General features: G+C 50.9%; 1 protein-coding gene across 1 annotated transcript; it reads left to right on the top strand.

The window, feature by feature from the left end:
* Positions 1-217: 217 nt before the first annotated feature.
* On the top strand, positions 218-18,124 carry LOC306657960 (myomesin-2-like; the record flags this gene model as incomplete). Its single annotated transcript, XM_079134528.1, has 5 exons — positions 218-367; positions 5,768-5,925; positions 6,839-6,931; positions 16,633-16,707; positions 17,983-18,124. The coding sequence occupies exons 2-5, from the start codon at positions 5,813-5,815 to the stop codon at positions 18,122-18,124; spliced, it is 423 nt and encodes a 140-aa protein (XP_078990654.1). The 5' UTR covers positions 218-367; positions 5,768-5,812.
* Between the last annotated feature and the right edge of the window lie 544 nt (positions 18,125-18,668).

Raw genomic sequence — 18,668 nt, 5'->3', positions numbered from 1 at the left:
TTCCAGTCATGTCTTCCCTGCATCTCTGGAAGACATCTCTAGGCCTTGGCACACGCCTGTCCCATGCTGCTTGAGTGGCAGCGTTTCTGCAATTTGAATGGGCTGGTCAGTAAGGAGAGCCCTCTGGCCTGGAGTTTAGCTGTGGGTCATGCCACATGTCACCAACACCCTATATTTGGATCACTGTGGAACTCCTATTTTGTTGCCATCCCCTGTAACAAAAGAAGCCAAACATTTGCACCCCTCCTCATGGCCTCAGGGAGATTCAGACCCTTGAGGTCTGTATAATCAGGACTTTGATCCAGGAGGGACCCTGGGAGGCAGTGTCTTGCATGGAGGGAATGGCCCCAGACTCAGAGGGGCTCAGGTGAGTGTGTTAGGGTGTGCATGGGTGGCAGTGATGGCCCTGCACCCAGGGAGGATGGGAACCTGACTGGGGTGGGGCGCAGAGGGAGAGAGGACGTGGCACAGATGCAGGTTAGGGATTGTGCATGTGTGCAAATGCTTATATGCAGGAATGTGTGTGTGCATGTAGGTGAGCACCAGGTGTGCACATGTGTGTGAGTATGTGCATGGACATGTGCATGTGCCTGTGAGGACGAATATTTGTGAGCATATATATACGCATGTGTGCTGTGTGGGCACGTGTGTACATGTGCATAAGTTCACATCTAAGTGTGCATGCGCATGTCTATGAACACATTGTGTGCAAATATATGTGGGTGTGTGCTATGTGCACGTGTGTATTGCCAGGATGGTTGTGTGTATAAAGCAAGTGATGTCTGCTAGGATGCTTGTCATTGGTTTTCTGGGACATCTAATTTACTAGTGTCTGTCCAGGAGAGCATCCTCCCAGTCTTCTGCCCAGAGGTCTCTTATGCAGCAGTTATCTGCACAGAGAGCTTCTAGCCAGACCTTGAGGGGTGACAACCTGCTGGCTCTGTGCGAAGCGGCTGAGTGTGTTGGAGGAGGAGCATGAGAATGAAAGAAAGTAACTACCCAGGAGCCCCCCAGTTGCTCAGCAGCAGACTTAGTGGCTTGTAGGCTGGGAGAGCCCAGGGCAGGGTGGCAGAGAGGGCGCAGCTGCAGGTTGGCCTGGGAGTGGCATGGACCCTGCCCTTTTTCTGCACATACTGAGCCTTTGCTGTGTGAACCTTGTGAATCCCAGCAGGGACATTTGGAGTGAGTCTCATGCTCTGCCACCTGGGGACTGTAGCTCAGGCACTTGGGAATGGAGGGGCCCTGGCTCCCGACCTCTTCAGGAGTTTTCTGCACATTCGAGGGTGTCTAAGCCAACCTCCGGAGATGTAGTTTGGATTTGCACTTACAGCCTCTTTGGCTATTAAGGAACAGTGGCAGAGGGCTGTTGATCCCAGCAAGGTCATCGTCCAAAGAGGGAGCCAGGGCTTAAGCAATTGTTCCAGTGGAAACTGAAGGGCCATGAGGGGCTCCATAAATCGTCATACTTTGCATTCAGTGGAGATGGCTCAGAGGGGAAAGTGTCATAGGAAAGAGAGTAGCAATGTCAGTCCTAAAATTTTTCCCAGATATGGCTTTGTTTATTTTAAAGAACAAAATGAACAGATTGATACTTTATATTTCTATCCAGCTCTCCTACTGTTTCTAAAAGATTTTCTCTACATCTGTAGACAGTGGGCTAAACCTGAAGGAAAAATGAGACTTGGGATAATATGGCTCTTTGTTTTTTAAATACTTTTATTTGTGGATGGACACACTATTATTTTAATCATAGGTATATGGTGCTGAGGCTCAAACCTGTTGCCTCACAAATGCTAGGCAAGTGGTGTGCCACTGAGCTACAAATGTGGCTCTTTTTGAGAATTGTTTTATAATGGAGTAACCTGTTTAATCAAATCAATGTATAGCTGATAAGACTAACTCTGAATTACCTTTCAAGTGCCTTCAGCAAATTTTGCCACATAAATTGATTTTATTGCTCAATGAAAATTTCTTTTGCTAAAGAATCACTTCAAAATGTAGGCACTAAAACAATCTGCTTTTTTAAGTATTTAAAACTTAAAATTTGTTGGGTTGTTTTTAAAAGGGTTCTTCTCTCTGTATTTAAGTTCTGGGAACTGGACAGAGAAGACTCGAGCTATACCGTGTTATTTTTATCAGTGGCACGTCAGTGTATCTTGAATATAGTGCATGAGCTCCTGTCCCTCTGTGTCCCCACTGGTAGGCAGGGGAGAGTAAAGGTCTTTAATGCAAAGAAACTGGGAGCTGGTCACTGTGATTCCACAGTTTCAGCAAAAATGGCTTTTTTGATGGTCCTGGATGTTGCACATCTTCCTGAAACACTGGGGCTTGGTAGTTGGTCTGGCTGAAGACCAGATGTGAGCTGCCAGTGGCTGAATGCATTCCCAGCTGTGGCTTAACACCATAAATGCCATTGGTGAGCATGTGGCCATGGATACCAACCATGTGGACATGGTGGAGCTGGCCAGTGTTGACCCCCACCCTGCTGTGGAGCTGGGTCCTCCCTGGCCTTACCGCCTGCCACTCTCAGAGACACCTGAAGAGTGATCCTCCCTCCGTGGAGATAAGTGCTGGTTGAGGTTTGATGAGCTTCCAGGACCAGTGAGTTTCCCTTGGGAGGCTGCTGTGCTCCCTTGTGAGGAGGCTGAGAGGTGAAGTACATTGTGCCCTGTCTTCATGCTTCACCTTGCACACCAGCCCCAAGCGTTATCACATCGCTGAGTTCCTTACATGCATGCAGGTAATAGTCCACCAACCTGAACAAAGGTGAATCAGGGCACCTTGGCTGGGTGGTGGTGTACAACTGTGGTCCCAACTGAGGCAGGAAGATCCTAATTTTGAGGCCAGCCTCAGAGACTTAGCAAAATGCTGTCATAAAAATTAGAAAAGGATTGGGGAAGTAGCCCAGTGGTAGGGTACCAGCCTAGTGGGTGTGAGTCCCTGGGTTCTCCCAAATACAACCAAACCAAACCAGATGTTGAAGGGGCATTGTGCACTGTGGAGCTCAGTGGTCCTGGAGGATGCAGTGGATCAGAAGTGCCCTCTGACACCCTCAATTCCATGCTAATGAAGGATGGCTGCCCTGAGTTCTGGCTGTCTTGGGGCTCGCCCTCTAGAGTGAACACACAGGCAACCTCCGACTAATTCTTCCCACAGCCCAGAGTCCTCCTCAGCTGGTGGCAGAGGGGTAGAGACATTTCTCTGCATGCTGATCATGGGCAGAGGGGAGGAAGCGCCAGATCAATGTTCATTCTGAACCATAGAGTGTCAGGGTGGTGCCCTCCATGAAGAACAAGCCTGGGCTTTGTGATTTAGGTCTCAAGAGTGGGTGGCAAGGGCTCACCCCGCACCTGGCCCCAGCTGCTTTGACTGTAGGAGGCAGACACAAGACCTTCTGCTCTGTCACTGTCATTAGGGGCTCACTACACCTGGGAAGCACGTGCTCCCTGCTCTACAGACACACAATTCTAGAGTTCGCACCAGGGAGGGAGGAAGCAGGAGCATCTTCTTGCCTGGTGGCGACTCAGTCAAATGTGAAGCAAGTGCCACCAGCCTTCCCCCATGAATGCTTAGGAGCACGGACATGCTCTGCAGGGAGAGTGAGGGCAAGGAAGGAACAGGGCAGCCATGCATCCAGGCGATGCCACAGGGGCTGACTCTGTGTGGAAGCCAAAGGATAAGCAGGAGTTAGCATTTAGGATCCAGGAGAAGCCCACCAGGCAGAGGCGTGTGGAAAGCCCAGGGGGTGAAATGACCCCTGACTGACTTAGAGGGAGCCAGCACATCTGGGTGAAATAGAATCGAGAGCAGGGATTCGGGGCCACGTGTCAGAAGTGATAAGGAGAGCCTGTCGACATGGTAGAGTGATGTTGGCTTCGTGTCTGGAGCTTATGGTTCTTCCATTCATGCTTCCTGTGAAGAAGCTGCAGAATTTTCTGGAATTCTGATCTCAAACTTCCCAAGCATGTAACACCAAGTCTGAGTTTTATTTGGGGTTTGGGCAGCTGCCAACCTGTAGTCAAACCTGTGGGGTTGTGGGAAGGGCCTTGGACAGGAGCCCTGTACCTGGTTGCAGGACACCCATGGTCACCTCTGATCTGGATGACTTTCCCAACACCCTGGGCACAAGGCTCCCCCAACTCTGATGTCCTGACTTTGGGGCCTGGTGGCTAAGCTCAAGGCTGCATCAGCTCTGAGTTCCCAAGGTAGCTCCTCCTTCCCAAGCCTCCCACACAGCCTGACCCACCTCACTGCTCACCAGATTACCTCCCGAGTCCTATAGTGGACTATGGGCATTTATTAGGCACTGAGTACAGTGGTCTGGCCCTTTCCCTCCTGGGGAGGACAAAGGATACAGGTTATCATTATAAAGCCCATAGAAGAAATAGATGGAGCTCTGTGGTTCAAGGGTAGAGCTGGGAGGAGAAAGGGCTTTGTGGGGAGGAATAGAGTTTCAAGAGAAAGGGACAGTAGGGAGTCTTTTCCACCAGTGGGGTGGAATCCTCAGGGGTAACAAGAAAAGTCCCATTGTGGCGGGCCCTCGGGGATGCATGACGAAGAGGGGAGAAGAGGTTGGCATGTGGGGCCTGGTTCTGAGAACACTCCTGGTTTGGAGGCAGCCATGGCGCTGTGGAGTTGGGTGGAGTGGAGGGGCTCACCAAGGCGGGTTGCAAGGAGCCAGCCTGTTCTCCATCCTCATGGATTGAAGACACCACGTCTTTTCTTTTATCCTGTCTACCTTTCTAGAACACAGGCTTCTTTTCTGAACTGTGTGTTTAAAGGCTTTGTTCAGTCTCACATTTGCTCAGAAACCACGGCCCCCACAGGAGACCTGGTTCTGGGTGCTGTGTGCCAGTGGACTCACCTGGCTTAGCACCTTCAGTTGTCACATCAGGTCAGAGCCAGTTACAGGAGCTCCTAACCATTGGTCTGACCCTGGAGGACAGCCAGGCCCTCTATTTTATAAACTGAAGAGGTCAACTGCCTCACTCCAGTGGCACCATCTTTATTCAGAACCTACTGCGCATGAGTTGCATGTACATGAGGAGCAAGGAGCTCGCCCTGCACTTCAGTAAAGTCACACCAACCTTCTGGCTGTGCAGTGGTGCTTGTTCTATGTGTGTCTCCAGCCTCACACACCCAGGCTCCCCTAGAGTGCCGCAGGTGGCTGGTTTGAGTGGGGCGTTTGCCCATGGCCACTCCCTGGCTCTGAAGCATGGTCAACTGTTGCAGTGGAGCCTGTCCAAGCCCAAGAGGAGTGAGCACACCTGAGCTTGCACCTCCTACCTTGCTCTGTTCACAAATCATACACATGCTCTTCTTCACAATATCTTTCCTAAAATATAGTCTAAAAATAAAGGTAAAATAAGTGGAGGTGGCATCTCTTACATCTTCTTGCCCTCTTGCACCTGCTCAGGGATGTGCAAGAGGGCCATGGCCTGTCAGCCCACCGGGTTGTCTGAACCCTGATGTAGCACAGCCCCTTGGCCCTACAGGTACCAGTCCCTGGTGGCTTCCTATGGAGAGGCCAAGTGGGAGCGGTTCTTCAGTGAGCTGGCCCAGCTGGAGGAGAACTTGCACCTGGCACTGTCTTAGGCACGTGACAAACTAGACAAAATGCCCTATAGCAGATGGTAGGAGGTGTCTGGGTCTGTGCTGCCCAGTGGGGGGCCAGGAGTGGACACGGTTGGTCCCCTTGCAGGTGCCTGAGTGCCTGGCTGCCAGCCATGCCTCACCACACCTAACCACTCTTGCTCCTCTGGGGCAGGTGGAGGACAAGCTGGCATGGGAGAGACATGTATTTGAGGAGTGCATGAGCAGGGCCCCTGTGTTCCTGGTGCACCTGAGGTCCCACACTGCCTGGGACAGGATGTCCAAGAAGCTCTGCTTCATCATGCAGGGGTTCCTGACGCCTGTGGTACAATGGTAAGTGACTCTGTTTTGCGGGGACAAGGTCCCACTGCCTCCTAACAAGGATTCCTGGAGGAACACCAGGTGGAGATAGGCTAATAGGAACTCACAAAATGTCCATTTATTAATAGTAATGTTGATTCAGCTGATCTTCCAGAGCATTGGAGGGCAGGTCCCTGCAGCAACCTGTGTGTGCATGCTCAGTCCTACCCGGCGACCTCAACACCACTGCTGGTTCTGTGCACCAAGCCTTTAGTTGTGGTAGGACTCACTTTGGGAAGCAGTGTGGGAGCTGAAGAAGTAGATCTTCACACCCCGTGGGCCCTGCTTGCTTCAGCATCTGCTGCAAAATCAATATTTGTGTATACGTTCCCTTGTGGATCCATGCTGTCAGGAGGCAGGCAGGGGGCCAGGCTCCCACCCTCAACATAACTGTGGGAGTCCTCCCCTTCAGGACAATGATAATTCCTGACAAGGTTCAAGCAGATGTTTGGAGGTGGCCTACTGTAGGCCAAAGGTTGTCTGGATAACCCTAATAACACAGCCTGTAAAAAACCCAGAACAGCCGGTCTCAGTTGTACACGCCTGTGTTCCAGCTACTTGAGAGACTGAGGCAGGAGGATTGTTAAGTTTGAGGATAGGCTGTGCAACGTAGTGAGACGCTGTCTCAAAGTTAAGAATAAAAAGTTCTGGGGTAACTCAGTGGTAGAGTGCACCTGGATTCAGTTCCAATAGTGCAAAAAACTAAAAATATGAAAAAAATCTGGAAAACAAACTCAAAACAGATTTAATGCCTATGGGATCCCCTGTGTGGTGCTGAGAAAGGGGCCAGGCATTGGCAGAGAAGGTATGTTAGAGGGCAGTGTGGAGTTGGGTCAAGGTTGCCTACAGGTCTGCTTTAAATTAAAATAGAGGTTTCCTTGACCAGGTACAAAGATGGCAGTGTGATCTGCCAGGCCAGTGAGCCAGGGAAGTACCCGATCGAGAGCAAATATGGCATGCATGCGCTGGAGATGAACAGGTAAGGACCGTTGGGCAGTGTGCGCTGGGACTGCATCCTGGAACTGCTGTTCAAACTCAAAAGAAGGTAAGACTTCACCCTCGCCTGGTGCCAGGCCTGAGGACACAGATCCTGGGAGCAAAGATGGGAAGTAGCTTAAGGAAAACCAGCAGAACCTAGACTCCTAGCTGTAACAATCTGCAAGGCCATCCTGAGGATACCTCTTCAGCAAACTGCCTCACTGCTGGGCCTGAGCCATGACCTCAGCTCAGAGCCTGCAGAGAGTACTGGCCTTGGTCGCTTTCTCTTGTAATAAACTGAACAACTGTAGAAGATGCAGATGGTTATGTTACAACTGTGCACATGGCCAGCATTCAGTGTCAGTGATTTGCGTTGTATCTGGCCGTGTCTTTTCTCATGTGACACACACAGACACACACAGACACACACACAGCCACGCACCTGCATGTGCACACAGAAGCTGGTGACAGCTTTGTTGTTCCAGTGGTGAGCTCGTGCTGTCCTGTCTCTGCATGACGGGCTTGAGCTTTCACATAGCATCAGAGACCATGTGCTTCCTCTTACACCCACAGCCCCCCAGGTCACCAGCTGGTGGCACAACTGTCACTCTAAACAAATGTGAGTGCTTCATTATTGCAGTAATAGTGCACACTTGCCTGGAGGTGAAAGACCTCAGGTTCCCTGTGAATTGGATGAGTCCTTAACCTTCCTGGGCACCATTCTCTTCTGAAAATGATTGCCAGGAGGTAGTGAAGCTTTGAACTTCCCCATCTGCCCAGCAGTGACTGAGGGAATCAGGTTTGAGGTCCCACGTTCCGTGTGTAAGAGAGTTCACACACGTGCATGATCTGTGGAGTGCATGTGATTGTGTGCTTAGTGATTTATGCCTAATCCCTGTGGGGAGAGAGGAGAGTGGTCTTAACAGTGGATAGCATGAGTGAGACTTCAGAATACAAGGTGGTGTTGAGACTATGACTGAACCGTAAGCAACATCATGATGAGACTTCCTCTGTGATGCCCAGAGGCCTTGGAAGAATCACAGAGAGCACACAGCTTCTGTGTCCTTGCCTAGATGCATGCTTATAGCCAAAGTATTTCCTACTGCTTTTAATGAAAAAGTGCATATATTGGGTTCTGTTGGAGTCAGTTGTTGTGACACTTGTTAAAACCGTGTGGAAATAACTCAAGATACTAGTCCAGCAGAGCCTGCCGAGGGAGAGGGTGGGCTCAGGGCAAGCACTGCCAGGACAGTGCAGAGCCAGGCAGGTGGGAAACAGGATGGGGCAGAAACCAAGCAGGAGTAAGGAAGGCTCAGGAGAGATTAGGTGAGGGGACCCTGACTGAGCTACCTAGCAGGGCTCTTGCTGGGGCATGCCAGTGAGACTAGGTTCCACATGGGGGTTGAGCAGTGAGGAGCCAGACCAGGTATGAAGGAAGGACAGATATGGAGGGGATAGGGCATGGGGGAATCAGAGATGGAGGAGATCAGGTATGGAATGAGATGAGGAATGGGGTGATCAGGAATGAGGGGATCAGGGATGTAGGGAGACCAGGTATGGAGGTAGACGCCAGAGCTAAGCATGATGTCAGGTCTTGTTCTTGGGGACCTGTTGGGGGCTGAGACTGGAGGAGTCTGACTGGAGCTGAGTTTAGGAGCTTTTTTGCCAGTCCTTCTCTATGCTGCAGAGGCCAGTCACGTAGTTTTCTTCTGTGCAGCACCCCCTTGCCTCCCTCTCACCAGCTCTTCTTGCTTCCTGTCTCTGCTAACTCCTGCCTTCTCACACAGGCTGGGATCAGCTCCTTCCCTAGGCTCCTGGTGGTCCAAGTTTGGCATTCCATAGTGCTGCCTACCCTGAGGCCATTGCAGGACTCAGTTGGGACTCTGCAGGCCCTGGCTATGGGAGCTGGGTTTCTCTTGCCCACTGGGGCAAACTTCCTGCCTCCTGCTCCTGGAGTAGGGCTCCCCTGCAGAGAGAGTTGGCTCAGGTTGAAATGTGTGAGGGTCATGCTTTGATTCTCTAGAAAAGCCTCACAGCTAGTATTACTGCTTCTGCTGTTCATTGGGAACCTACTGTGTGCCCTGTGCTCTTCTAGATGCTGGAGTAGGCTGGCCACCAAAGCTGAGCTCCCCATCCTCCAGCCTGAGAAGGTGCCTGAGCACAGCACACAAGGGATTCCCACAGTCAGAGAGGGGAGGAGGCCTGGGGCTGGGCCTGGGATGCACTGTTGTGGCAGGAACTCAGGGGAGGGCTGGTGTTCCCAGGAAGGTTGTCTGAGTGAGTCGGAAGTCCAGGGAGGTGCTAGAGAGGAGTGTGGGGTGGGTGGGAGCCTTCAGGTGAGGAAATTCCCATGGGCACATGAGGCTACTGGGGCTGGAGGGTGGGCATGTCACCCTGACTGGTCCCTGTGCCATGGCAAGGATGTTGGTTTTGCTGGAGGGAAGGGGGATTCAGACTCTGAGAAGGGAGGGTGACATCTGGCTTTCATCTCAAAAGGATCCCTCAGATTACTGATAGATTGGGACCAGAGGTGGACCAGTGAGGAGGGCTTCCTGAAATTTAGAGAAAAAGGAAGGGGAGTGGAGCAGATAGGGAGCATGGGGCTGGCCAAAGTGCCCCAGGTGGGTTGCAGGCAGAGCTGTAGGACTCACAGGCCAGCTATCCCCAGAGTTGTAGGCCCCAGCTGAGAGCCGCTCTGTGGGTAAGGCTCAGGCATAAGCTCTAGTGGAGGGTCTCCTCCCTGGTGGGCTGGGAAAGTCAGCAGAGTCCCGTGGCCCTTGCTACTCTTCAGACAGCAGGTTTTCTTCCATCTCCAAACTCTCTGGAAACGTTAATAGGTGCAGGCTAATGTCTAGGAAGAGAACGTGTGCCTTTGTCTGGGGAGCACTGACTTTTAGGGGTTCTGCTGGCCTGAGTGGTCTGTGACTAGTGCAGGCAGAGAGCTCAATGTGAAAACTCTACTTGTTACCAAGCTGTATTTTAATATTTGACCAGAAAAGTGATTTCCCTTCTTGGGCAGGAGGAAAGTCACACAGGGTTTTTGCATCATTCATACTTGACTCTGGGAATAGCTTGCACTTTGAACAGAGTGGATGTAGAGCTCAGACAAAGCTGGCCAATGGGACTCGGAGACCACAGCTCAGTGATCCACAAGCCCCGGCCTCCTCCACAGCCCTGCATTTTGAATAAGCCTGCAAATATTTGGGAAATTTGGGAAAAGGGAATTTCTAAGACTGACTTGTCTCTCATTTTTCTTATCTCTATTGGGGTGTTTTAGGGGATGAAATATTAATGTTCTTTAGGAAAAGAGCAACAGGGAAGCCCACAAATGATAACTCATCTCAGTTGTTCAACCAAAGTGCTGAGTGCACACCATCTGGTCTGAGTGACTCCAGGGTGTGGACATGTTCCCTGCCCCTCCTGGGCTGGACACTGAGCTCCCCATCTGCAGAGGGTCACATTTGCTCCTATGAATATTCTTTGGCTACTGTGACTGTATTTTTAAAACACCAAAAAACAAGCTCACCCTTTGGTACTATTCGGATCTAAACTTGTAAGTGACACTATTTTATTTGCTTGTGGGTTTTCTCTAAGACCAACACCAGGCTCCCATTCCTTCACAGGGGCATATGTGGTTCTCATATTTTGATGGGGCGTTTAGGAGAACCTGCATTTCCATTAGTAATACCAGTTTTGTCCACTCCTTGCAGAACATTTTTAGGACCCAAATTTTTTTTGTACTTGATTTTTAGACTTTGGCACTTAAGTTGTGTTTTGAGTTAAATTTTAAGTCCTATGTCAATGTCCCTTAGCCCCTGAGGGCACTGGACCTTGTCTACCCATGAGGGATTTACTACTTATCTGGAAACATGAAGTAGCTGTAGTTTCTTGCATGCTGTTATGTTGGGGACACTTGCACTGAGACCTGGAGGGGCAAGGTGCCCTGTGGAAGTTTCTAAAAGTTAAGACCAAAGAAAACTCTATTCTGGGACTCTGTCCAAATAGAAAATAAAACCCTTGCAAGTTCTTACATCATAAAGTAGAGGCTGGAATTAGACCCTAGGCTGGCGGAGGACTTTATCTGTTGTGGCCTTGAGAAGGAACAGAAGGCAGGTCCTACAGGACTGAGGTGATGGGTGGGGGTCAGTTCTTGCCTATTCAACTTAGATGCAAAATCTAGCTGGCAGTGTCCCTTCAAGGCCTCCCATCATCCAGCTTGGACAGACCCTTTATTGCCCTCTCCTAGAACATGCATGTGCTTGTCAGTGATATGTATACTCCTACCTTAGTATGTTCTCTACATTGCGAATGTTCATGAGAGAGGTGTAGAAAGAGTGAGAGACACAACCTATCCCCCAGCCCTTCCCACAGGTCAGCTGGGAGTCCCCAACTCTGGGGGCTACTGCCATACGAAAGTAGGTCTTAGAAACTTTACAGGTCACAGGCTCCCCTAAAAATCAAATGGAAGTCCATGGATCCACTCCTGAATGCGTGGAAGTGCCCCAGTCTGAAAGGTGGAAGGTCCCGGCATAGGGCTCTCTTTGCTTCCTGTGTCCTGCCCTGGGTCTGAGCATGAAGTGCTAAAGGGTTATTTGACAGCTAATTGGTGCTAATGTGCTAGGTGGCTCTGACCACCTCCATGCCTCTAGTCTCTGGGAGGACAAGCTGGGAGCTCAGAGAGAGGATGCCCACCTTGGCTTCTTGGACTCACCCTGCTGCTTCCCTCCTTCCCACAGGCCCAGCATTGGATTGTGCATCCTATGACATACTCTGTTCCTTCCTGTTCCTCCATCTCTTTCCTGCTCAGGAACTGGGGACTGCTATCAGCCAGTCTCAGAACATGGAAAAGCTGGGCTGTTCTGTAGGACATGAGGATCAGGAGGGTCCTGTGGAGATTAGAGCACAGGGAATCTTCTCTAAACTTTTGGTCCTGGAGTTCAGCTAAAATATATAGATATATGTATATATATATATATATATATATATATATATATATTTATTTATTTATATTTTGGTGGTGTTGGGGTTTGAACCCAGGACCTTGTGCATGCTAGGGAAGTCCTCTACCAGGTGAGCTACATTCCCAGCCCACTCAGCTAATACATTTTAATTGATAATATAGAAGGCAGTATTGTATTAGAAAATCACAAGATGTTTTCCAAAGACATTATTTTGTTTATTCATCAGAGTTACCCTAGTGAAGTATAAGTACGTGATAAATACATTTTAAGATTTTAAAGTAAACACAATTTTTCATTATAAAGTCGACAGATGACAATCATCAGTCAGTGTGATGGAAGCACAGAACTCGTGGCTGATGGCTGCAGTCCTCAAATCTCACCCTCTACCTTCCTGTGAGTTCTGATTGCCCAATATTGAAAAAAATCTGACTCACAAGGATGGGGAGTGGCCAAGGGAAGCAAGGTTCTCCTGGAAATCTCGGGACATGATTCCACTGAATGCAGGTAGTAGAAGCTTCGCCCAAGGCCCGAGCACATCAAATTTGGCTACTATTCAAAATTTGCAGGATTGCTCTTTGATGTGTACTGAGAACATGCTTTTACTGAGCACATGCTTTTACTGCAGGGTTAAAAGTTACTAGAATACATAATGAACAGAACATTTTCAGAACAAGATTCACTTTGAAAGCTCTTTAGCACAATTTGGAAACCACCATACTGAATATTACCCAAGTGTGTTGACAGTTAGAGGCTGGTGAGATTTCTGGCGACTGATTCATCAAAGTCACCATTTACCTGTGCTCCCTGAGGATGTGTGATAGTCCTGACAACACCTCTCCTCACTCAGCACTCAGGAACCAGGGTTCATCCTGTTGGCCAGCCATTCCTGGGCACATACAGGGCTGTTCCTTTAGCTGTGCTGTGTGCTAGGCGGATGCATTGCACTTGGTCTGTCCCTGTGTGATCCCCACATGGGATCCAGGTCAGGAGGTTTTGCCTGGGCCATTGGTGCAGGAGGCTTTGCCTCTTCTCCTGGTGCTCTGACCCCCAACACTGCCAGCCAGGCTTGTGGGTGGCTCTGTGCTTATTTCTCTCATCTGTCACGTTGTTGCTAGCAGGGCCAGGATTGGAGAAAGGTTTAGGGCTTATCCCAGAAGGGTGTGTTTCTATTTGGAGAATGCACTTAGGAAATCACAATGGTATCATTTGAAAGAAGTGACACATCAGTGAATGAGTAAGAACAAAGAGAATGGTGACTCCCACCCTGACCAGGTGTGCTTGGGCATCCCCATGGGCATGTGTGTGTGTGTGTGTGTTTGTGTGTACTGCCCAGGTACAGCCAGCCAGGATGTGGGGAAGTCATCCCTATGATGGGACTTGCCATATGCTGGGCAGATAGGTGCACCTGAAGCATGTTTGGAGGTGGGTGGGCAGAGTGGTTCCTGACCAGCTCACACCTGAACCTTGGTTGTGACCAGCTCTGCAGCTGGGCGAGTTCCCACAAGGTGAGCCAGAGATGATGCACTCAGTCTGCATATCTCTGCAAATCTCCATCTCTCCCTTGAGCAATGGGGCTTAAAGGTGCTAGATGGTGCGGGCAGACTGAAACAGAGCTTTGGAGGAAGGGAAGGAATACTGGAAGGTGGTCAGGTCTCTGAAACTTCTCCTCCCCTTCATTGGAGAGGGGATATTTTCTGCTCAAAGAAAACATTTCTAGCTTCTAGAGGAAGAGAAAAGAAAATGATATTACTAATGATTCCACAGATCAGTTTGTCATGAGGGCATTGGCTTCTTAATGTGCTTTAATATAAGACCCTGGTAAACTTTTTCTTTTTTCAACAGTGAAACTTTTGGAGGGTTGTTTCTTTCCTAGATTAAGACCTTACTCTTGGGTCCACTTCTGGGAGGGATCCTGCTCAAAGAATGCAATGTTTGGGGTCTGTGGACCCTGTTAGGGGTCGTTGGCTCAGTTGTGGCTCGCTGATAGCTCCCAGAAAAATTGCTCCACAGACACGAGATCTCATGCAAAAGACTTTATTTATGCAGATGGCTAAGGTGTCTGCTCAGGGAGGAAAAAAGAAAAAAAAAAGAGAAAAAAATTGCGTACAGCTTTTCCCAGATATTGGAATCTCTCAAGGTGGGAGGAACCAATCACAGAAGAGAATTCTTGCAGGCTGACTGATTGACCAACAGCATGTTAGGATGTAACATCGGAGGCAGGAAGATGGCGGCAGCGTAATCCGGAAATTCCTGTAACATAAGAGGCAGGCAGAGCGCAGATTGACAGGTGGTCGGGAGACCGGAAATTCCTGTAATGGAAGAGGTGGGTGGAGCACAGATTGACAAATGGTTGGGAGGCAGGAAATTCCTGTAACGGGAGAGACGGGCAGCTTTATACCTTACAGACCCGGTTTCACAAATCCCTCAAAAGTGTTGATGTTATCACACAAGAAGGGGAGAGGAACACCTGTTTTCCAGGGTCCTTGAGAGTGTAACATGGATAGTCACTGTGAGGTCACTAGCAGAGAGCCTGACACTGGAAATCCCCAGTCAGGACCAGCAACTGCTTACTCACATCCCCCTTGCTGATCTTCTGGGCATGTGGATGGGGACAGTCTCAGCAGGAGTGAGCTCGGCTTCTGCAGGATGGATGGGGTTGTATGGAAGGGCTGTGCCCCAAGGCATTGGGTTCTCTGCGGTTTTTGGGTCATGGGCTTCCCAAGGATGGACATGTATCCATGTCCTGGGTGGGGTGCAGCCCAGGTTTTTCAATATGTCCTAATGGAGGGATTTGCATTTGGGTTGTCATATTGTTGGAGGTCCTGGGCATAACCTGTGATCTTGGAAATCCTGGTGAGTATTGAGGTTGTGCTGCGGAATCTGTTTTGCTCTCTAGCAGTTATATCTCACTTGGGAAGTTAGTGGGTCTCTGCACACACTTTGGCACCCCCTCAAGTGCACCAGATGCAAGCTCTGGTCCCTGTCTGGGTCTCTGTGAGTTCTTAACCACCTACGCCAGGCTGTTGTCCTAGATATGTTAGGGGACAATGCCAGGTGCAGGCTCTGTTTGTCATGGTGGGGATCATCAGGACAACCTGGAGCAGCTACCTGTGCAGGTTCCTAGGCCACCCCGGAGCCTCTTCTGCATGCCTTCCAGGCAGGTGGCCTTGGACCGTGCTGACCTGGGACCTGGCTTTCCCTGTTTTGAATCCTTGCTCTCAACAGTGCCGGTGCACGTCCCCCAGGCTTGCCCCTTTATTGTCCCTGCCCTAGTGATTCTGCTGGAGGTGGAGTTCACAGGAGCCATGAATACTCTAGAGGAAGAAAGATAGGACCAGAATTGAAGAGACTTTTCCAGAATAAATTGAAGGGTTGGCAAATGCCTGTGTCTGTTCTTCCACTGATTATTTTGGCTATGTTTACTTGTGGCCATTTCTACGTGAATTTTTTGGGAGGGGCCCCATTTAGCACTGGATAGGCATCTAAGGCTTGTCATAGGCACCTGGGCAGGGTCCAGGTGGGCATGGAGATTAGAGGCCTCTGGCATATGCTGTGCACTGTGGAGACTGAGGGCAGGAGGCTCAGAAACCACATGCACCGTTGACTGTGTACCTCTTCCTGCTCTCCTGCCTTGTCCCCCAGGCTGCTCCTGGTCTTTGGAATTCTGTCTTTGTAAATACGAACCTGAAGTCTTTGCAATGGTGGCAGCATGCTTCAGGACACTTTAGGTACTGCTCCTGTGCTCACTCATTTGGAGCAAATGTAAATGTTCTGCCCTTTGTCCCTTCACTTTTCTCTTTAAATCAAGCCAAAGTCCCAGGACCACCCCTTAAACTGCACACTTCAGGGGTGCTCTGGTCATTCTTAAGGATGGAGGCCTGTTACAGAGCTACGGACGTTCCAGGTATGTTCCACCCACACTTTCCTCCAGAGGGAAGTCACCATTATTGTTTGAAGCCTGATGAACTTTTAAATGTTTTTTTTTTAAACTTATACCACATGCAGATGTTTGTAGATCACACACGCATGCATGCGTGCACACGCACACATAAATATTTAAATACTGTTGATTATCTTCTGAACTGCCCCCCTTGCCCTTGCCAAAGGATTATACATTTGAGATTTGATCTGCTGACCCTGCTGGGCCAGTAATCCCTTTGGTGCACCACAAATTACATTACTGATGAACACACCACCTTCAGTTTGAAACCAGGGAGCCATGACCTCATAGTCCCTGCCACTTCTGCAGCCTCAGTTTGGGCTGAGGTAGGGAGTAGGCCCTTTGCTTAAGCACAAGGCTCAGGTCCAGGCTGCACCCTTCAGTGAGCAGCTCTGACTCTGGGGATGCTTGTCTGCCTCCTCAGAGTGGCTGTCTTAGCTCTGGCTGCTGTAAAGAATCCTGTGGTTTGTGCAGCTAAACAAGGGATGTTAATTTCTGAGGGTTCTGGAGGTGGCAAGCCCAAGGCCAGGGTGCTGGCAGGGTGGGTTCTGCCCGGGGCCACTTCCTCCTGTGTCCACGCCTGGTGGGGACCAGTTCTCATCCCTCTCTCAGCCCTGCTCACCTCCAAAGGTCCTGCCTGCTAACCCCAGGTGCTGGGGCTGCAGCGTGTGAATTTGGCGGACATGTGATGGGCCGGCAGAGCTCCAGAGGGGTGCAGGCAAGGTGGATCACTCTGCTGGGACAGGGCACCGCTCTGCTGAAGCTGCACACCAGGGCACTAACTGTCCTCTTGTCCTGCAGTGCCCCTGTCCTCCGTGATCCCTTACACACACTTCGGTATTCAGTTCTTGGAGAAATCTGGAGTCAGAAGAGAAGGTGAGATGCTCATGCTTAAGTGCATGCAGCTGGTGATGCCAGACCTGAAGATGGTGCAGCCCTGCGCTGAGTCGTACAGGGATGGTGAGTGCCTGGCACAGCATGGAGCCTGTGGGCAGGGACCATCCTTCTGTTTGCAAGCACTGGCCCTCCCTTCTGCCACTGTTTTTGGGGTGGTGGCAAAGCAAACAGGGACTGGGGCTGAAACTAACCTGGGATCCTGAGAGGATGGCAGGAGGTCCCTGAATCCAGGCATATCACCTGTGGGTCCACAGCCCCTGCAAGGGCTCCCACACTGAACAGAGAGGAGCTGGCCAGCACACACCCTGCCCCAACCGTGGCTGGCCACTGCATGGCATACTGTGAGCTGTGGTTCTGAGTGGTCACTTCCCTATGACTCAGAAGAGGGATGTCCAGGTGGCTGTGTTGCAGAGGAGGGGCTGCGGTGACCTGGCCTCGCTGTGGCTCTCAGGGGTACGGGGGAGCCAGGATCTGACCACAGACTGGCTCTGGCATTGTCCCCCATTGCGACTGTGGTCCTCTTGCCAGGTCTGCACTTCCTGGTGATGCAACCTCCTCTGGGCTGTGCTTTGGGGGATCCCACTGTGTGTGCTCCTGCTGCTGAGGCCTCAGGGAATACCTGAACTCACGAGGAGGCAGGAGTCCATCCCGTGCCGGATGACTGTGGCCTAGCTGGGGATGTGGGATGTTCAGTTTAAAGTACAGGAGCCACTGCAGACCAGTGTGACACATGGCCAGATGCAGTGCTGGTCAGGTCCTGTCCTGCTGTGCAGAGCCAAGACAGGGCTGGGAGTGTGGAGCAGACCTTCACAGGATGGGACTGGAGGGTCACTGAAGGGCCAGGGCTTTCTGGGGCCTAGACCAGGAATTCCTGAGTGACAAAGGCTGGGGGCTGAACTCTCTTCAGGGAGAGAGTTTCCATGAGGACATGGAAGACAAGGGGTGAAGCCCTGTTAGGTCTGTTGGGGCACTGGGACCTGCTGGCTCCTGTGGAAAGAGGAGGGTCACAGCCAGGGCCTCAGTCATGCTGCAGTGGGGAGGGAGGAGGGACAGAGACAGAGACAGAGGAGGGGGAAGAGATGGGGGAGAGACAGACAGGGGCAGAGAGGAGGAGGGAGGAGGGACAGAGAGAGGGAGAGATGGGTGGGTAGAGAGAAGGGGAGAAAGGGAGACAGGGAGAGAACAGAGAGACTGAGGTACAGAGCAGCCCTCTGTGTTGTCAGAGTGGTTTTCTACCTTGCTCTTTCTGACAAGGAATGACATTAGTTTGGGCAACGTGCTCATGGTGTCCCCAGAGCATGCTGATGCCAACTTCAGACCTTTTATGGTGTTTGATTCTGGCACTGGGATTCCTCTTCTTGACCAGGGTGCATGTGATGTCTCAGAGACATGCTGACTAGTCTGTGTTTGAGTCACCCTGTGACAGCGGCTGGGCCGTAGTAACTAATGGAGCTCCAGGTGAGCAGCCAGGTCGTCCTGTGGGCTTCGTTATTCAGGAGGAAACCAGGCAGATCCCTCTCTGGATTACTTTAGTGAAGGAAATTATTTTGTTCTTTAAAGTTGATGAGCTGCAAGCACTGGGAGGCTGGCCAGCCCTGGGCAATGTGGGGGCAGCAGGGCCCTAAGAGGCGGGTGGAGGACAGAGTAGGTGGCCCAGGCTGGGGAGAGGCAGCAGGGCAGTGGACACAGTAGCTGGCCCAGCCTGGTAGGGGTGGCAGGGGTGAGGAACAGATGCAGGTTGAGTGGATCAGAACCCCAGGCTGCGGTGCTGAGTCCAGCTTCCTTGCTGGTGAGACACCCAAGACCATCCGGTGTGACCTGCCTGGCTACTGTGGCGATCCACAGAGACGCCAGGGAACCAAGGTGGAACAGCCTCACTCAAGTACCGTGTTCCAGCCAGGTCTGCCGAGGGCCTGCTCAGGTGCTCAAAGTTGGGGCGT

Source organism: Sciurus vulgaris, assembly GCF_902686455.1.
Source record: "Sciurus vulgaris genome assembly, chromosome: 3".
Lineage (NCBI taxonomy): Eukaryota > Metazoa > Chordata > Mammalia > Rodentia > Sciuridae > Sciurus > Sciurus vulgaris.
This window is presented reverse-complemented; position numbering and strand designations above follow the sequence as displayed.